The sequence below is a fragment of the Emydura macquarii genome, unplaced genomic scaffold (genome assembly GCF_026122565.2).
Source record: "Emydura macquarii macquarii isolate MOO-44397 ecotype Brisbane River unplaced genomic scaffold, CSIRO-AGI_Emac_v2 contig_1253, whole genome shotgun sequence".
Classification (NCBI taxonomy): Eukaryota; Metazoa; Chordata; order Testudines; family Chelidae; genus Emydura; species Emydura macquarii.
The window spans coordinates 56,272,418-56,293,733 of NW_027131390.1; the positions used below are offsets into that span (position 1 = coordinate 56,272,418).

Genomic DNA, 21,316 nt, shown 5'->3' on the forward strand with positions numbered 1-21,316 from the left:
ATTACTGCTTGCTCAGGCAAAGTGGAAATATTGCCTGGGCTGCAGAGCTGCTGGTTACTCTGTAGGGCTGGGGAGTAGGAAAGGAGCAGAGTGGCCAAAGCACCACTAGCTCTTTTTGAGGAAGAGAAGGGACAGTGATTTCAAAGCCGCTGCTCTTTTTAGAGGACAAAGAGGAGGAGGAGTGAGGAGCAGAGGGCCCAGGTGCAGGAGCAGAAAATGGGAGGCTTAGGGTCTCCAATATACCCAGGAGACAAAAAGGGACAGCAGTAGCAACAGGAGCTCTGAAAAGAAGAAGAGGTGTAGAAGTGATTAGATTTGGGGAGCAAAAGCAGAATTGATTAGAAAGGGAACTAACTTATTCCAGGTATGGGGGAAGAGAGAAAGAACTGATAATTTTGGGGCCACAACATGAATTTAATGGGAGGTGTGACATTATACCAATAGAAATCAAATATGCATTCGATTTATGGGGATTGGCTATTTGGGCTGTGAGACAATACAAGTATTTTCATCCAGGCACATACGCTTAATTCTCAGGTAAAAAAGAGTTTGGGAAATTTTTCGAGTCCATCCAGCACTTACACTGCAAACTACTGCTGTCCAAAGTATTTGTGGCCGATAGATCCAACGAATTAGGCCTCTGTGCTCTTCTAGTCTGGGTCTGCCCAGGATTTGCCACCATTCTCTGGATGCCAAGTGTAGTAATGTCTTGCACTGAACATGGATTACTATTGTTGTTATTGGTGTTTGGTCGGCCATTATCGAGCGGTCGCTCTCTCCTGTCCACTAGACGATCCAGAACACCTTCATCTTGACCAACTTGCTGCTCCCGTCTCAGTAAGGGTTCATGCTCATCAGGGCTTGAGTTAATATTTAGCCGACTGTCCTCTCCACTGAACTGGTTCTGCAGCATTTCCTGGGCCCTGTGTGCCACTGAACTGGTTGTCTGGACAGATGGCACTGCACCATTGGCATACTGGGTTGTTACAGCATGCGAGTTTATGCTGTGGCTCCTTCCGGCCACTCCATTCATGGTAACTGTTACCACATGAGGTTCTGCAGCATTGATAGTGTTCATCTTGGCAACTCCAGTTTCCACTTGCTTCAAGTTTGATTTGTGCTTGCCACCAAATTTCAGTCTTGGCTCTTTTGTTGAATTTTTGGTGTTTAAAGGTAGACTAGTAGGCCTCTTCGGAAGGTTCTGCTGCTTGGGTAGAGGGTAGACCTGAGTAGATGGGACATCTGGAATCAAACATGCTTGACCATTCCCAGCTTGTGTGAAGTCCTGCTGTCCTGTCACCTCTGCTGCAAGTTTTATCAGTGGGTAAAGCAAGCTGGAGCTGGTGCTGCTGAGTGGATCTGGTCCACTGAACTGTTTAAGGGAATGCTCCATCAGATTCTCATCAGAGCTCTCCTTTAGGTTCTTATCTACTTCTTTTGGATCTAGCTTGTTGGTTTCTAAGTCCTCCTCTGTTAGCTGCAGACAAACAGGAGTTGGTCCAATAGGCTTCATGACATTTGTAGCATGTAGGTTTGTTTCATCTGAGTAAGGCATCTCAGATATGGTAGTCATGCCAGAACTAGGAGTGAGGCCAGTTGTGTTGGTGGTAGTTGTGTTGGTGGACAAGCTGGTGACACTAGTCTCAGGGCTAGGGATGCGAGCCTGTGCTTGCTGACGTTCATAGTTAATGGAGTTTCTGTTCTTCTCCCCTGAAGTCAGTGGTGTAGTGGACACTGAATGCTCAGAGGAAATGTTCTTCACTATACTGTCAGTGTGGTGGATTGAGTCTTCAATATAGGAGGAAGAAGAGTAATCTGGATATGGCCTGATCTTTGGCACACGCCTGTGATGTGACAGGTTGCTTTTAAAAAAAGGAAAGAAAAAGTCTGACATTAAACAAATGTTTCTCACCATTAAAGGTCTCTAATTTTGGAAAGCAGAATGTCTTTTTGTTTCCCTTAATGTATAATCCACAGACCAATTACTTAAGGAGTTCTGATAACACATAGCTTCCATGAAAAATTCTGGCTGCCATGAAATTGTACTAATAGGGCAGCAGGTTTTATCATGAATGTTACTTATGTAACTAAGCCTCTTAATTGTTTTTAAAGGGAAGTGAAGAGTACCCTGCAAAGAGAATGGAGGAAATGATGTAGGAAAAATCATGGAGTTGAAAATTTTGCTAAAAATCCATGATTCTAACAAGTTTGTTATAAATTATATACAATTTTAAACACAAGTTTAACATGACAAGAAACGCTGACCTGGGTATCAAGAGTATGCCCAAACTTGATCTCTAGTATACACAAAGCATTAATGTCAGCTCAGCTGACTCTCCTTACTTTAGGATCATTTACAGACAGAAAAGGGAAATACATAGTCTCTCTTTCTGCAGGTCAGAATAATTATAAAGTCAGTGCTGACCTTGTGGTTCCTTAATTGAAAACTGCAGGACTGGGACTCTGAATTATTTCCTGAACTCATGTCTCTCAGCTGGCAGTGAACATACACCGCTTTTAGCAGAAACATTTTAAACAGAAATTTCATACATCATTTAGCAAGCGTTTTTGAAGACATTTCATAATCACTTCTTTATCATGACTGTGAAAGTACAAGTCTATTTTTTGGGTAGCTATATAACTCGGTCAGAAAGTATGATCTCTCTCCAAAACACAGTTGTTTACATCATAGGTGTATTGAATTTGTGCGTGTTTGGGGAATTCGGGGACCCAAAGCTACAAAGAATCATTTATTTGTGGATTCATATAGTAAGTAAATGAACAACCCGCACAAAACTATTCAAAGTCCATAAACACACTAGCTCACACATGTTCATATAAATATGCCAGTTCCCAAGAATACTCAGCAACTATTAACATTCTAACTTCACTCCCAGAGCGACCTGTGTACTGAGGATAGCTGACTAACACCAAACTACTTCACTTCTTACCGCTCATTCTGCATGGCAGTAGACATAGGATTGACTGTTGGGCTGACAGATTTGTTCCTCTCCCAAATCATCATGAGTTCAGCCATCCTTTCCTCAGCACACTGGGCCGTCAGTCGAGCTTCAGCATCTTGGTCCCAACAATCTTCGATTGTCTCTTTCAATGACCTCACAGCCTGCAAAAGAAACCTTGTGTCAAATTATTCCCCTTTTTATGTTGTGTTTCTGATTTAGTTCCTTATGATTTATAGTGATCTGAATACACGGAAATACTGACTTTTAGCCATATACTGGTGTTGTGTGTGTTAAAGAGAGAATGAAAGTAAAAATGCATAAATCTGTTCATTTAAAGCTAGTTTACACAAAAGAGTGAGAATTTACATCCTAATAACCTGATTTACATCCTAATAACCTTTATAATATATTACATTAAAAAAGAATCTATAGTCAAGCATTCAAAAGTCAAGAAATGCCAGAATTATGGTTGCCTATGCAACCTTCATTTTGGCTCTGGCACATATGCATTATGGTAGTCTTTAATTACATGATCACACAATTTTTTTCTTCAACTGAGGCCCTGCCTCATTCAGTCTACAGAAAGGATGGTACTCAGGAATACCATCATTTTTATCCTCATCATTCAATTGGTGGTTCCTGCCTTATTTTACTGAACACATACAATTAATGCAAGATTACCTATTTCCTCATGGTCTCTTTCAGACTGCTCATCATTGCAGGATCTGAGTACCTCAGAAACACTAATTAATTTCTCTCCACTGAGAGATAAGAGAGTGGTATTATCCCCATTTTACAGATGGGGAAATGGAGACAAACACTTTCCTGAGGCAATACCATAAGTCAGTGGCAGAGGCTCCTGAGAACCAGTGAATATTCCTCCAGACTATGCTGCCATACTGCCAGAGATGTGGAAAATGCACAACTGCAATTATGAGTGCGCCACACTTTTACTTCCCCAGGTGTCTTAAGTGGGGCAAAGGGAAAATGAGAACACAGTTAATGGCTATCTGGTAGCATTTTGATTTAAGCCTTACATTTTCAAAATAACCTATGTTTTTAGGAGCCTAAGACCCATTTTCAAAAATGACCTCAGTATTTTAGAGCCTGTTTTGAAAACGGGATTTACGTGTTTTTGAAAATTGTAATCTAAATTTCATGTTCAGCGTCATACACAAAAACAGTGGCAGAGTTAGAACTGAACTCTACTGTGTGACAGTAAACTGCTTTAACCACAAGACCATCCATTCTCTTCTTGTACGTCCCTCCCTGAGCCATTACACACGTCTAGAGCAAATGAAGCATGGAATCTACAAAGTGTTTAATTAACTACACAACCCTGATTATTCCCCAGAGCACCAGTCATCCTATGCACCAAATGAGACAGGGGTCCTATGGAAAAAATAGTATGTGATCATGTAATTAGAGGTAGCCTCATAATTCAAACTCAACAAAAAAGTTTCAGCAAATAGTAAATTTGCCAAAAAATGCATTATGTTCAACTGTAACTATCAACCATCATGCATCACTGGCAGGGTTTCAACCCAGAAACTTTTGCATAGACTGAGTTACAGAACACAAGGCTGTTATTCCCATGGGGTGGGGTGGTAAAGATGGACCCCACATATGTCCCCAGCGGTTCCAGAAGTGGTCAAGGAGAGCCCGGCCCCTCTCTTTCTATTCCTCCCAGAAGGTGGGGAGAGCTCTTTCCCCAAGTGGTGCCCTTAGAGTAGGGAAATGGGCCACTGGACCATGTCCTGGATCTGGAGGAGATGGGGGAAATTACTAGAAAAAGCCTAGCTCAGCTCTCTCCCACATCTCTCCAAGAGACGTTGTCTCTTCCTAGTGCTCCCAATGAAGTGTGTGTACCGCTACTGTTGATTATTTTATTAGCAGCACTGGCCAGCCTTAAATTAGACTGTCAGTTTTAATTCATTATTTTAGAATGTTGCTAAAATTTTGGTGACAAGAAAAATATTAGTCAGCCTAAATATAGGGATCACTACTAATCCACCCCATAATTCTATATTCTAATAGTTCAATAGGTTCAACATAATTAGCATCTAAAATACAGTTCTGTAAAATAACCCAGCCTAACCTGAGTATCACTAGGGGTATGTCTGCATTGCAACAACACCCCCATGGCTGACCCCATGTCAGCTGACTTGGTCTTGTGGGCTTGGGCTAGAACCCACGCTCTGAGACCCTCCCTCCCCGAATCATGGGGTCCCAGAGCTCTTCTAGCCTGAAACCAAAACAGCTATCCGGCAATTTTATAGCCTTACAGCCCGAGCCCTGCAAGCCTGACAGTTGACAAGGGCCAATCACCGGTATTTTACTGCAGTGCAGACATACCTGAAGAGCCCAATCAACATTGTGAAGTGGACTAGCTACAACTGTGCCAAACTTGATGCTTCCAGAGCTGTACTTAACAGCAATATAACAGCAGTGCTATAGTGAGAATAGTTGCAGCATGATTTTCTTGAACAACATGGAAGAAACAGTTTCTACGTAGTTTCACTTTTTCAAAAAAGTCACAACTTCTTGCAATAACATTAGTACTATAAACTATGCCTGTATCTGAAATGGTTTAGGTCGCGTTTACACATGCTAGAGCAGATATGGCCTTTGGTTCGCTGTCACCTGCAGAGTGCAGATTGTTACACACTGATTACCAAAGTTTACCAAAGACTACCAAATGGTTTAAAGACGACAATTTCAGCCACTGAAACAATACAAATAGAAAATCACTTTTACTAAAAGTCAAATATTTAGTCTGTTTTTCTTTTAATCACAATTTCTCCCACTTATTTGACTATTTTTTACTTCTTATAAAATAAACTTGTAAATTGGCATACTTTGCATTTTCTACCTTTAACAAACAACCTAAAGATCACCCATAATTTACAGAGATTATTTTAACCCAATTATTAAGTAAGGAGCAGTGTCCAAAAGAGATCCTCAGTGCTGAGCAGGCTCAGTGGAATAGACCAGTGGTTCTCAAACTTTTTGCATTGGTGACCCCTTTCATAAAGCAAGCCTCTGAATGAGACCTCCTGGCTCCCTGTGGGCATCCCCCCATTGCCTGGGCCCCTATGGGCTTCCTGCCCCTCCTTCACCCTCCGGCCACTGCAGGCTTCCCACTCCCCCTTCGCCTTTAATCCCTGCGGGCTCCTCACTCCCCCGTTGCCCCAACCCTGCGTGTGCCCTCTTCGCCCCAACCCCTGAATCCCCCCCCCCCCTCCTGTGCCCACCTGGGGAAACTGACCTGCACGCACAGAGCGGCTGGAACATTGGGGAGGATAAGCAGTATCTGTGTGGCACTGCTTGCTCCCCCTCTACCCCATGTTTCTCTGCCAGGAGGAAGCACAGAGGCTCAGTTCTGCTTCTGGCCTCGGTCAGGGCTCACAGCTCATGACCCCACATAACCACATCACAGCCTTTTAAGGGGTCCCAACCCACAGTTTGAGAACCAATGGAATAGGCAAAAGTTGGGAATTTTTTCTAATCTCCTAACCAGAATACTTTTATTTATATTTTTTGAGAATATACAATTTTCAGATGAATATCAAATTTATAAGAATAATAATATTATTTCTAAAATTTGGTAATATTATTAAATGAGCGGTGAAAGCTGTAGCTTTGCAAATGCTGAAGAATATATATCTTGGCAAATGAAGATATAATTTCAGAAAGTACTAAGCTATACAATATTTATGTTGCTTAGCTTCAGTAGCAAATATAATCGTAATGTAATTTTTTAAATGTAATTTTTACTAGCTGCAATTTTGGGGCATTCTTAGCTTATAAAATCTCCAGATATGGAATGTCTTAATATTTCTGTCCCGTTCATGCTAAATTTGGGCACTTGACATGTAATAATGTTAATAAATATAATATGCTTTTGCATCTATAATACCTAAAAATCCAGTAGTGATTATAGTATTTTTCTTTTAAAACCTCTAGCTTTATTCTGAACATTTTTATAGTAATTAATTCTTTTAAACTGAATTCAGTATTTTAAATAGTGCAGCTTGGAGCAGCTCTAGAACTTTAAATATTAATGTCACTTAGAAAGAAAATGCATTCAACATTTGGCTCTGAAAAGTGAGAGCATGACATAGCTCGCTCAAGCAAATGCTTTTTTCTAACTTTCTATCTCACCAGGCTGTTCTCTTTCCAAGCTTCTGGGAATTTTGGTCGTTGTTTCTCCCTAGATACCAGGACTTGCATATCTTCAAAAGTGGGATGGTTTCCAACTTCTGCCTGGAACGCCATCTGGTACTCTGGCACTGACTCTCCTGTTGGAGAAAAAACAAACCAACGCAAAAACCCCTTAATGAAATCACAGCTATAAAACAAGAACTGTGGATCAAGGGCTTTTAAATGGGAGGAGGTGGCATGGAGGTTGCTTCCTATGAAGTTTTAAAATTTCCTTCCCTTAAAACAAATTTTTAACTAACTCAACTACATCTTGGTAATTTAATATTAATAAAGCGTTGTTTAGAACTGCCTTGGGTGGCACTTAAACTTTGCCCAATAGAGGGGTGCATTAGCAACTGACCAGGAACCTGAGGGACACATCTAATTCTTATGAAACAAAACAGACTGAATTTAATATAGAAGGGAGGACTATAGATCTCAGCATATAATGTACAGTTGTTCGGCTATAAATGGAATATTGCATGCCAGCAGTTAACTCCACAGGCTGCATCTCAGTAATAAATACAAGGGTGGCTGTGAGCTGCATTCCCATAAGTTACACTTTACCTGCCCATTTCCCCTTCCACCATATTACAGGCACTGAGTGAGTTTTCAGGGGACAATGGTATAGAAAAAGTTTAGCATAAAACACTAAAGGAAGCTGTGAAGATCCACTTTGAATCATGACAATGTCCCATGCACACATCCACTAGAAAGGGTTGTTTGAGAGAAACATGGGATGCTACATCAATCCAAGGGGCTGAATGTTCTGACTGCACAGTGATCCTAATCTATAATGGTCTTACAACTCATGACAGTGCTAGGGTCCATACAAGTTGCACTGCCACTAGGCTTGTAAGATGGTTAACAGGCCAAATGAACTATACCAAGAACATGTTTCATCCCTGTCCATTGTATTACAACTGAGTACACTGTACTAATATCAATAAAATCCTTAACACTAGATGGCACTGAGATAATGGTGAAAAACAGTTAAGAAAAAATCTATTCGGTGACATAAGGGTAATAGATTGTATTTTTAAGATGTGGGAAGAACACAAATTTGGTTTCTGATTCATACTTTTTATTAACTTCATTATTTCAGTCAATTCTTTAGTTACCTGGGAAGAGGTCTGTGCATCTCATGAAAATCTCCCAGTAGATAAGGCCGAGTGCATACATATCTACTTGTTTCAGGGCAGATTCACAGTCCCTCAAGTTCACTGCTCCTTCTAGCACTTCAGGGGCCATATAGCGGATTGTACCAACCTATAGAAACAAAAAGTTGCATTTTTAACTCACAAGGTAAAGCCTACATTTGACTCAGTTTATTACAGACCCAATTTATTATTCTTACCCTACCTTGTTTTTACTTCTATCATTTAGCAGAAAATGCAGTTATTTCCATTATGTATATCCTTGGACTCTAGCCTCTCCTAACCAGTCTAGTCATAATAAAACCTTTCCTGTGCTATGTTGCTTTTGTTATACTTACCAAATACATTATTATGTCCCTTGTATTGTGTCCTTATATTCAGCAGGACACAGTGGAAAGACCTTTGATAGAGGAATGATAATATCACAAATAACTTCAATATATAGCATAATATTTCATGGTAATAGGAGAGCCCTACTGGGAAAAATAATTCATCTTCTTCACCCTAGAAACTTTGGCAGGGCCTCCCCTTATTTTCCTACAGATTCAGGGAACACTGACAACTGCGTGTGGAGATAGAGACTTGAGCAGGCATATATTTACTCTCACTGTGGAATAGGTAGCAAGCTCAGATCAGTCCTTCTTCCTTACCCACTGGATAATGTTAGGTGCCTGCGACTGTTCCTTACTCTTGCCCTTTAAATAGTGATAACTTATTTTCTCACCTCTTCTTTCTTCAGTCAGGTATTGAGTTCTGTATTGCTAGAAAATTAACACCTAAGCACTAACCATTATTAATTATATTATTTTTATTATTATTTATTATTATTATTGTTATAGCTGGACATTGAGAAGTGAGATTTCGCTGTAAGGGAACTGAAAGTCCACTGAAATGGACTGATGCATTTTGGGACGTTCACTCTTCTTAATTTAAAGCAGTGCTTCACTATAATTGAGTTTCCTACATTCGAATTTCACTGTATTCATGCTTCTACAAATTAAAGAAAGAAGCAGGTTCTTAAGCATTGTTGCATGGGCCTTCACCCTTCACTCTCCACAATTTGACCATATAATGAAGGTCAGGGAATGATGGAAGGGTATAAATGGCTTGTAGAAAGCCGGAAGTGGGATATGGAGAATTTACTTCTAGGTCATTGCTTCAAATCCAGTTCAGGGTTGGTCATGACAAAAAATCATCATCATTTGAAGAGTGTTTGAGGCCTGTATGAAATGAACTGGCAATCTTGATACAAGACCTAAAGAACGTGTATCCACACCACAAAAAAAACACTATTGCAATTGCACCTATGTTTACAGATCTCAGCAGAGGGGCAAAGAACTGAATGAATATGGAGAGTCAACTACCCTCTGGAACCTAGCAGTGGTCTCTCCAAGTTTGGATCGAGGGGCTTTGGTGGGAACACGTGCACTGCTGCTGACCTGTCAGACCTGTTCTATTAAAAGAGGACTTCCGTCTCCAGGGCTGTCAATCTGTCACCTTTCAAAAGCACCACATTTGTTTTTAAAAGTTTTATTAAAAGTCAAAGAACCTCATCATCCCAAGGTTACAACCCACTCTTTTCCTCACATACAATATCTCCTCCTCATAGGAATTGTGCAGCAACTACATTTACCTTTTGACTTGAGGAGCAAGTATTTCAAGATTGCTTTCAAATTCATTTTTCTCTTGCTAGGTACCATTTACAAATGCCAAACGTGTTTTCTGAATTCATGCTCACCTCGCTAATGGCTGCATTGTCCTCCTCGCCTGGACGTACCAGTCGATTTCCAGTTAATCTCATGGATAATCCAAAATCACTAATTACACATGTTCCATCATTCTTCACCAGTACATTACGGCTGTTCAAGTCACGATGGGAAATTGCAGGTTTGTAATGGTCTATTTGGATATATGGAAGTGTTCATTATTACTTGAGTAGGTCTACTACTTGGCAAAAGAAGAACCAAATTGTATCTTCTTGTTTATTATAGCACTTTTTTTTTTTTTTTTTTTTTTTTTTTTTAAAAAGATTGCTAACAATTTTCCCTGTTTATAGTGACCACTGCAACATGCTCTATTAACTATTCAAAGACTAACTGGTGTTCGTAATACTTTGCTATTTATATACAATGTATTATTATATAATTGCTATGCATAGATCTCCTAATTGTCAACAATTGTCAATTGAATTCTTTTGATTCCAATAGATATTTCAGCATTTTTTGGCAGCGTAGCCATAGTGTAATTAAGCATGGATCCACTGTCACTGATCTAATGGCCAGCCCAAATGAGATCCTCATATTCATAGAGTCCTCATTTAAAAGAAAGCACCAACAATTCACTATAATTAGCTTGGTATCTTTGCAGAAATTGGATAGAGGGGGTCATTTATACCAGTATGTCTCACACTTATTCCAATGCTTCAATGCACTAATCCTGCAATGGATCTCAGTTGCCCCACGGAAGAACCTCAGATTGCTCTTAAATTTACCACTCCAGTTGGACAATTGAACACACTGGGTATGTCTACACTGCAGTTAGGCACCCAGAGCTGGCCTGTGCCAGTTGACTCGGGCTCATGGAACTAAGGAGCTCGTTGACTAAGGAGCTATTTAATTGTGGTATAGAGGTCTTGGCTCAGGCTGCAGCCCAAGTTCTGGGACTCTCCCACTTTGCAGGGTCCTAGAGTCTGGGCTCCAGTCTGAGCCTGAACATCTACCAGCAGTGGCTTTCTAATTGCGGTTTAGACATACCCATTGTTCCCAACTGCCTAGCCTGGGTCTTAAAAAACATTTTTGTTAATGCCCTGTATGACTGAACTTGAACAGCTGATTTTGGTAAGTCACTGCTTGGCACCAGGAATGAACTGTTGACCTATGCAAGTAACAGGTGTTAAATTAGATCACAAAATATCAAAAAGATGTATTAGATTTAGAACACTCAAATGTTGGCTGCCTTACCCATTTTTAACAAATTTTTGTGGATTTCACTGTAAATGTGTAATATGGCTAAACAAATTAAATACAAACCTTTCTGCAGAGGTTTGTTACAGAGGCGTGGCAATGCTCTTATCATAAAATATTGTGAATATAATCTTAACAAGAATTCTCAAGTTATTACTGCTAGCCAGTGGAACAGTTTATATCCAATATTTGACTTGAGACTTGTTTACTACAACAGCCAAGACTACAGAGGGGTTTGTTATGGTCTGATGTTCATAGAACCCCAGGAGTTTCTTATATACCATCAGCTCCTCTCTGGCTTTTACAAATCAATCTATCTTTCTCTATGGTGGTGCCAGGCTTATACAATTGTAGCTGCTTACGGAGAGACCTGGATGTACATTTCAAAATTATTAGATTAAGGTGGTGGCTCTAGTTTCACTAACATACATGAATACCAAGTAGAGTAACAACAGTCTGGCCTTTGTACAGCTATTTTCCTTTATTTTTCACTCTCAGCAAATATCAATGCTTACTTTTATGTAACATTGCTTTTAATCCAAAATTCAGCACCCTCTCAAATTCTGCTATTTACTGGTGAACTAATCATTCCACAGCTTTTTATCTTTTCCATTTGTAACAAAAGGTTAATACCTCACTGCCTGACAATCCTTTGTAACCTTTTACATCACACATCTCAGAAAAGATGGTTACTAACCATCTGTAACTGTTGTTCTTCGAGATGTGTTGCTCATGTCCATTCCATGCTAGATGTGTGTGCACGCCACATGCACCAGTGCCAGAGATTTTTCCCTCAGTGGTATCCGTAGGGCTGGTTCTAATGTCCTCCGCAGCGGTGCGCATATGCACCGGTAATATAGGGTGCTGCCGGGCCTCTTCTCTCTCAGTTCCTTCTTGCCGGAACTCCTACAGAGGAAAAGGAGGATGGGTTGTGCAATGGACATGAGCAACACATTTCGAAGAACATCAGTTACTGGTAATAACCTTGTTTTCTTCTTCGAATGCTTGCTCATGTCCATTCCATGTTAGGTGACTAATTAGCAGTACTTCTGGAGATGGGCCAGGAATTCATGGACATGCCATTTGCAAAACTGCTCTGCCAAAGCTCGTATTGTCTCGTGCCTGCTGTACAATAGCATAATGGGACGCGAAAGTATGCATGAAGGGCCAAGTTGCAGTATAACAGATATCCTGTATTGGCAATTGGGCCCAGAAAGCCATTGAGGAAGCCTGAGCTCTCATCGAATGAGCTGTCAGAGAAGTTGGAGGTGTGACCTTAACCCGCTCATAGCAAGCATGTATGCAGGAGGTAATCTAAGAGGAAATTCTTTGAGATGACACTGGTTGGCCTTTCATGCAATCAGCCACTGCTACAAAGAGTTGAGTTGACCTCCTGAAAGATTTAGTCCTTTCTAAATAAAAAAGCCAATGCCTGTCTGACGTCAAGAGTGTGAAGATGTCGCTCCTCCTGAAAGGCATGAGGCTTGGGAAAGAACACTGGTAGGAGAACGTCTTGATTGACATGAAACTGCGATACAACCTTAGGCAGGGATGCTGAAAGGGGTCTCAACTGGACCTTATCTTTGTAAAATACTGTGTAGGGGGGCTCTGAAGTCAGGTCTTTGATCTCCAAGGCCTGTCTCACTGATGTAATTGCCACCAGGAACACGACCTTCCAGGACAAGTGAAGGAGGGAGCAGGAGGCCACAGGCTCGAATGGCAGCCCCATAAGCCTGGAGAGGACCTAGTTAAGGTGCCATGGGGGGCTTAGGTCCCTGATGTGTGGGAAGAGCTTTTCTAGGCCCTTAAGGAATCTAACTGTCATTTCATGAGTGAAGACCGAACTGCCTTGAGCCTGCTTGTGAAACGCCAAAATCGCTGCTAAGTGCATCCTGAGAGATGACAATGCCAGGCTTTGCTGCTTTAGACAGAGTAAGTAATCCAGGACAGATGGTAACAGTGCTTGAGACAGGGAGAGCTCATGTTCCCGCGCCCAGCTGGAAAAACATCTCCATTTTGCCAAGTAAGAGGCCTAGTAGAAAGTTTTCTGCTCTCCAACAGGACTCTGGACTTGAGTCAAACAAGATCGTTCCTCCTGGTTCAACCATGCCGCATCCATGCCATCAGGTACAGGGAGTCCAAGATCAGGTAGAGCAGCTGACCGTGGTTCTGAGAGATTAAGTCTGGACGGGCCAGGAATGTCCCAGGAGAGATCACTGCTAGGTCCAAAAGTGTGCCAAACCAGTGCTGATGTGGCCTCGCTGGCATGATCATTATAACCATGCTCTGTCTCTCGATCTTTATGAGGATCCAATGGATAAGAGGAAATGGAGGAAAAGCATACAAGAGGTCCCTCACAGAAGGAAAGCATCGGACAGGGAGTCGCTGTCATGTGCCCCCAAGGAGCAGAACTGCTGGCACCTCCTGTTCTGACTGGTCATGAACAAGTCCACTCGGGGAGTTCTCCACTTCTGGAAAATAGCTCTTGCAACCTCTGGGTACAGGGACCCTCATGGTGAGAGAAGAACCACCTGCTGAGGTGATCCACCAGTGAGTTCTTGACCCCTGGTAGATGAGCGGCTTCCAGGGTGATCACTTGCCCCACAAAGAAGGCCAAGAGGCTGAGTGCTTCCTGACACAGAGCTAAAGATCGAGCACCTCCTTGCCTGTTGATGTAGTACACTGCTGCTGTGTTGTCCGTCAGCACACGCACTACCCTTCCTGCCATCTGGGGAAGAAACAGCTTGCAGGCGAGGCAAATCGCTCTGAGCTCCCTGACGTTTATATGTAGTGTCAGTTCCTCCACAGACCAGAGGCCCTGTGTCCTGCGATGGCCAAAGTGGGCTCCCCAGCCCAGGTTCGAGCCATCTGATACCAAGGTAAAAGTGAAGGGCACGGTGCTGCGAAGGGAACCCCTTCTGTCACATTCGCCAGGATCATCCACCAGATTAGGAGGTAAGCGTCCAGGGTGAGACTGTGAGGACCATGTCTATGTTGTGTCTCAAGGGGAAATAGACTGATGCCAGCCAAATTTGGAGGGGCCTGAGGCAGAGCTGAGCATGCTGCACCACACAAGTGCACGCCAACATGTGGCCCAACTGTCTGAGGCACACCCACACTGGTGAGGGGGTGGGTAGTGATCTGGCATATCAAGTCTGATAAGGCCTGGAATCTGGTTTGAAGCAGAAATGCTTTGGCTCTTGTGGAGTTGAGGAGAACTCCAATGATCTATATTCTCTGTACAGGCACTAACGCACACTTCTGTTTGTTTACTAATAGGCCCAGGTTCCATCAGGTCGCACGCAACTCTGCAACATCATGCCAGACCTGGCCCTCCAACCGACCTTTGATGAGCCAGTCATCGAGGTATGGATTCCCTGATGCTAGAGGTCAGTTGTCACCACAACCATGCACTTTGTAAACACTCTTGGAGCAGCTGAAAGTCCAAAGGGGAGGGCTGCAAATTGGTAATAGCTGTTTCAGGGCCACTGACGCTTCCTGCGGTTCGTAGCGGGAGAGACAGAAATATGGAAGTACGCATTCTTTAGGTCGAGGGCGACATACCAGTCTCCTGGATCCAGAGAGGGAAAGATGGAGGCCAGGGAAACCATACAGAATTTCAGTTTCTAGAGATACTTGTTGAGGCATCATAAGTCGAGTATGGATCTCAAGCCTCCTTTGGTTTTTGGGATCAGAAAGTAATGGGAGTGGAACCTCTTCCCTCTTAAATGGAGGGGAACTTCCTCTACTGCCCCTACTCACACGAGGCCTCGTACCTCCTGGATGAGAAGTTGCTTGTGAGAAGGGCCCCTGAAGAGGGACAGGGATGGGAAGGTGGGATAGAGGTAAATTAGTGTGTGTATCCTGCTGCGACAGTACTCAGGACCTATTTGTCTGATGTTATCGCTGACCTTGCAGGGAGGAAGGAAGAAAGGTGGTTTGAGAAAAGAAGCGAGGATGGATCCTATTCTGAGACTGCCGCATCGCCCCCAGACATACCCTCAAAAGTTCTATCTGATACCTGATGGGTAGTGGCTCGAGGACGGCTGAGTTGTCGAGGAAAACTGGCCTTGTCGGTGTCTACAACTCTTGTTCCTCTTTCTATAGGGTTCACTCCTGGAATGGCTCACAAACCGATGCTGGTGCGGGGGGGGGGGGGGGGGGGGGGGGGGGGGGGAGAGGAGGAGGGATGCCTTCTGGATGCCTGTGGAGTGTATAACTTCATGGAATGTAGTGTAGCCCTCGAGTCTTTGAGCCCATGCAGCTTGGCGTTTGTCTAGTCAGAGAAAAGGGCAGTACTGTTGAAGAGGAGGTCCTGGATGGACTGCTGGATCTCTGTCAACAGACCAGATGATTATAGCCACGAAGGTCTCCTCATTGATGCTGCTGATGCCATGGTTCTGGCCACTGAATCCGCGGCGTCAGAGGCCACCTAGAGAGAGGCCCTTGCTATTGTCTCTCTTTCCTCCAGAATCGCCTGGAATTCTGGTTTTGACTCCAGGGGCAGGGAGTTGACAAATTTGGACATGGAATGCCAGACATTGAAAGCATATGTCTCAACAATGCCTGTTGGTTTGAAATGCAAAGTTATAGGCATGCCAAGGAATAAGTCTTGCACCCAAAGAGGTCCAGTTTCTTTTTCTCTTTATTCTTTGGGGTCAAGCTTGACTGCCCCGCCTGTCCCGGTCGTTGGCTGCTGATACTACCAATGATCCTGGAGAAGGGTGGGAGTATAAGTATTCAAACCCTTTTGCCAGGATATAATACTTTTTCTCTGCCCATTTGGAGGTTGGGGGCAGAGAGGATGGGTTTTGCCACAGGGCCTACACTAGCTTTACGACCCCTTCATGAACCGGGAGGCCCACCCTAGGGGTGGCTGCTGTTGCCAGTATGTCCAATAGCAAATCGGCTGGGTCCTTCATTTCTTCCACCTCCAAACCCAGGTTGGCTGTTTAAGGAGTTCCTGGTGGGCCCTGAAATCATCCTGTGGAACTATAATAGGGGGGCCTGTCACTGCCTCATCTGGTGATGTGGAGGAGGATACTGGCTGCAGAGGAATATGCGAATGTTCCTCTGTGATCTGTATCTCTTCCCTTGGAAGGACCTTGGCATCCCTTCAGCCTGACTTGGCTCATCATCAGATTCCGGGGGAGGCCACGATACTGTGGTGGAACGACGTTCCAAAGTCCCTGAGACAGACTGGTGATGAGACCCAGGGGCTGCAGGAAACACCAACAGGTTTCAAAATTGCCAAGGGACAGCCCAGTGTGTAGGTGGATAGGGACATGGTGAAATGGAGGAAGGGAAGCCCATGGCTGCAGAGGAACAACCGCGACTTCTGTGGGAAGGGCTTTCTTCTGGCTCCAAGCTGAGGCGGACGACCACAGCAATGCTGTTCTCACCTCTGGCTCCTTACGGCGCTGGGCGTGATGCTCCGGTGCCGGGGAGCAGTACTGAGATTCAGGCAATCGAGGATGAGAATCTCCAGGGGCCGATACTGCGGGGACCTATACCTGCGATCCCCCCAGCGCGATCTTGAGTTCGGGATCAGTAACAGGACCTCAATGCCCCGTGCCAGTGCTCCGGTGACCAGCGCCGTGGAACTGGTGTGTGGCTCCTAGAACTCTGACAGCTACTGCGCCTTGGAGACCACAGTGCCATTGGCGACTGGTGCTGAGGTGTTGGCGGGCACTACGATGACAGCAAGCGGTGAAGCAGCATTAGCGACTTAAGCGGAGCCCCTATCAAAGTGTTGCCCCTTGAACTGCCTCTTGCCGACTAGCCCCGTGCAGTTTCCCGGCAATCAGGTCTGTCATCTCAGGGGGTGGGCAGCACTGGGAGAGACAGCAAGTCTGTGGCTTCCTGAAAGGCCTCGGGGGTGGATGGAACTGCCAGGTGTCGAGGGTCTCTGCTGCTACTGGGCATTGGTGAAGGGATCTGAGGAGGACTGGGAGCTCTATGGAGTGAAGCCCCACAGCCCCAGTTTCCAGTGAGGAAGAGCAGCCTGGCGTGGTTCTCAGCTCGTTGCCCACTCCCGACTTGCTCCACTGAGGTGGAGAGTGTCCTCTATCAGTGTGGGTCTTCCTGTGCCGCTTCTTTGGCACTGGTGACGGAGACTGGCGCTAGGATGAGCCCAGTGCTGACAGGTGCCGGGGGAACGCGTCTCATCAACGCCACTGTAATCAGCGCAGAGTCTGATCAACTGGGGTCAGACATCGGTCTAAGTGCCGATTCCATTAGGAGCGCCCCCTATCTAATATCGCAGTCCTTTTTTGTGCGAGGTCTGAAATTCCTACAGATCCTGCATTTGTCTTTTATATGCGCCTCGTCCAGACACTTGAGATAGCTCTGGTGAGGGTTGTTCACAGGCATCGGGTTTCTTGCAGGTTGCACAAGGCTTGAAGCAGGGCATGTCCCGACCCCCTGACTATCCCAGGAACTGGAGATAGATGTTCCTTAAAACTACTAAACGTCACAAACTACTAATTAACCTCAATTCAACAATATAACTATATACAATGCAAAGGTAGAAAAAAACACTGGGGAGTTGCTTGCCGAGGCAAGGATGCTCCAGCACCATCACAGGCAGTAAGGAGGAACTGAGAGGTAAGGGGGCCGGCAGCACCCTATATACCGGCATATACGCGTGTCACTGCACAGGGTGCTAGAGCCGGCCCTACAGATACCCCTGAGGGAAAAATCTCCAGCACCAGTGCATATGGTGCATTCTACCTAATATGGAATGGACATGAGCAAGCACTCGAAGAATATCTGTTATATAATCACAATACTTTAGGTCTCAAAATGTTAAATGAAGCATGCAAGCAGAGAAGAAAAAGGCTTGTATCAGTTGTTGTCCCATCTAGTGCTGTAATAAAGCATTAAAGTATTTAGGTGGTATTATTTATACAGAGATAAGATATGATCTCTGCCCTGAAATAAAAAATGAAATGGTATGAAAAGTAAAACTACAATAAAACAGAAGATTTAAATATTTTCCTTCCATATACATAATACACACTCTTTTTTAAACCAGGCACTGATTCAGTGAGCTATACCTGAACTGCACAACACTTCATCCATTTCCTTTCATTTAGATACTGTACATCAAATTCTTTGGTTCTTTAGTAATCTGTCGCTATGACACAACAGCATTGTGCAACTCTGCTTCTTGCTTGCCTATTTATAGGATTCTGTAGTCTCTTATTCCGCATTTTCATAAAATTGTATACAGATCTACATCATGGTACTGAGTACTCAGCAGATCAGAATGTACTATAGGAAGCTCTGTGTGGTCTGTATTTTGAGTCATTATCTGTTCACATTAATTTTCCATCCATACATTTTTTCTTCGATACTAACATTAAAAACAAAACAACAACAAAAACCCAACTACTACCTGATACCATCCCCAGTTATTCTGCTATCAACAGGTCCCTTTCTGACCTACCTCCTCGAGGTAACTCTGTGTGAAGGTATGCCAGGCCCTTGGTTACCGAATGTGCCAAACGACAGGCGCTCACCCAATCACTGGTGTGGAGACTCAAATACTTGCACAAAGAACCCTAGAGAAAAAATAAAAACAGTGGACTGAAATTTTATGAAGTTGAACAATCAAGTCAAAACCCTTTAAATATCTATATCACACCCAGTGTTTCCTAAGACCCTGATCCTGAACATGCTCATGGGTCTACCTGCCTGCTATCAGTTGTAGCATCAGGATGCAAGTTTACCTTTATCAGTGTTTGTTGCTGCTGTTGGTTTTATCTAAAAAATGTGTAGCATAGAAAAACTTTAAAACTTAATAAATATTATGTAAAAATAAAAAGTAAACTCCTCTGAGGTCTTCTTCAGGGTGCTAAAGAAAAATGAATAATCATAGTCAGAAAGAGAAAGTAGATAAACCAAGAGATTGCATTTATTCTTTTGCAGCTGTTATAATATTCCAAAATTCCTGATGAACAGTGCTGGAAGAAGGGTAATTGAAGAAACAATTATGTGCAGTATAAAATTGTGGACTTTCAACAGCAGCAGGATTTTTAGCCATGATAAGAGGTTTATTTCCTTGGTATTTCCCCAGTTCCAGCAGATTTAGGCTTGGTCTACACTACCAAATTATGTTGATATAACTATGTCGTTGAGGATGTGGATTCCCTGAACAATGCATTTATACCTATCAAACTCCCGGTGTAGACAGTAGACAGAAGGGCTTATCCCATCAATATAGTTACTCCGCAGGTGGAGTATCTATGCCAACATAGGCAGTGTCTTCACTAAGCGCTGTATGTGTAGACAAGCCCTCAGTCAGTCAACAAACATTGAAGGGGTAGACAGAGGAACATCACGTTTCATCTCCCACTGAGATAAGTTAAACAGGGAAATAGGCTCCTGACAAAGGTGTGGAGGAACCCATCAAAGGAAAAACTGAATGCTGTCATTTTGGGAATTGAAAAGATTCTAGACAGCTCTTATTTTCAAAAAGTATCCAGAGGAGAAACTCCAGTCTCTTTTACCTGGAAGATGCAAGATTTCCATTAAATTAAGGGCCAGATCCTGCCAATCTTTACTCCCACAAGCATTCCTTTATGTAAGTAGTCTCACTGACATTACAGTCCATTAAACTTCCGCAGAAAAACTATGCTCAAAGAAGGTTAAGGTTGTAACCTTAACTCTGCCCTTCTGTGTATGTATTCCAATATAGTGTTTATTGGCATGATTACATACTATGTTTGCCAGTGGAGACCTGTCTCATTTCATACTCAGCTATATAAATAGCACAATGGCAAAAGTGTATTTTTTCCATTCTCTTTATATTTGAAAATTAGCTGAACTTGTTTTATCTGATCTTTCAAAAACAACGTTTTCTCTCTCTTGGGTTGAGAACAGATGTGGAAAATTTCAACCAGAAAGTTAAGTTTGGGAAAGTGATTTGCAACAGAGAGGTTCTTTAGAATGAATACGTTTAAGCAACCTTAACTATAGGCATTTTATTATAGTCAGGGCTGGTAGCTCTCCCATCAGTGTAGGTTTTTGTACAAACTATTTTCCTTCATATTTCACTCTCAACAAATACCAGTGCTTATTTTTATGTAACCTTGCTGTTAATCCAAAATTCAGCATCCTCTCAAATTCTATTATTTAATGATGAACTAATCTTTCCACAGCTTTTTTCTCTCTTTCATTGTAACAAAAAGGCTAATACCTCTCTACCTGACAATACTCTGTAACCTTTTAAATCACACATTTCAGAATATCTCTGATATATAATCACAATACTTTTTTTTGCTTGTGTAGACAGGGCCTACATGTTCAACCACTGCACTTGAGGTCTGCATATGACTGAGCTTTTCCTGGAGGCTCTTAGTTTGTAGAGCTCTTTCTGCTTACACATCTGTCTGTCTATCACTGGTACAGTTTTTTCAGAGGCATTTTCAGTTTTAATCACTGTCAACTAAGATATTCTTCATAGTATTCAATTTTAATCACTAGGATGTAGGGCACTTTATAAGCTATGCCACATTGTTTGGCTTTTAAAATATTTTATATAGCTTTTATATTATTGTATTCATTTTTAATTCTCCCTTATAGTATATATATAGTAACATAAATAGCTTGAGTGGGGAGCATTTATATACGAAGAAATATATATTACTATTGATTAAAAATAACTGCCTTTGGATATTCCATTCCTGTTTGACCACAGATGCTCCCTACGCATTTTCACCCCAAGGACTCATCCCACAGTCAACATCCTCCTGCACAGTAATAAATATGGTATTAGTAGCTCAATTACACAAGGACAAATCTTATTTTTTAAAAGTTATCTAATGGCCTATTAGCTATTTTATATATTAAAACCATAAGAAACAGTTAAATAGTTCTGAAATAAAAATTAATGCTTGTGTTTGTTACATATATTTCACATATATTCAATTTTATAATAATTATTTCATCATCAATATATGTAATGATATTTATTACAGTAATGCTGTACACACACCCACAATGATGAAATTCAGCCAGCTCTGGT

The 21,316-nt window shown here is 42.7% G+C and overlaps 1 protein-coding gene across 1 annotated transcript in view; it reads right to left on the reverse strand.

The window, feature by feature from the left end:
* Positions 1-21,316, reverse strand: part of BMPR2 (bone morphogenetic protein receptor type 2) — a 184,587-nt gene that overhangs the window by 12,386 nt on the left and 150,885 nt on the right. The window contains exons 7-12 of the mRNA XM_067548887.1: positions 18,737-18,851; positions 10,062-10,222; positions 8,288-8,435; positions 7,128-7,264; positions 2,952-3,124; positions 583-1,862 (exon numbers count right to left, since the gene is read on the reverse strand). Of these exons, the coding sequence (XP_067404988.1) occupies positions 583-1,862; positions 2,952-3,124; positions 7,128-7,264; positions 8,288-8,435; positions 10,062-10,222; positions 18,737-18,851 (2,014 nt within the window). The remainder of the gene's footprint in view (positions 1-582; positions 1,863-2,951; positions 3,125-7,127; positions 7,265-8,287; positions 8,436-10,061; positions 10,223-18,736; positions 18,852-21,316) is intronic.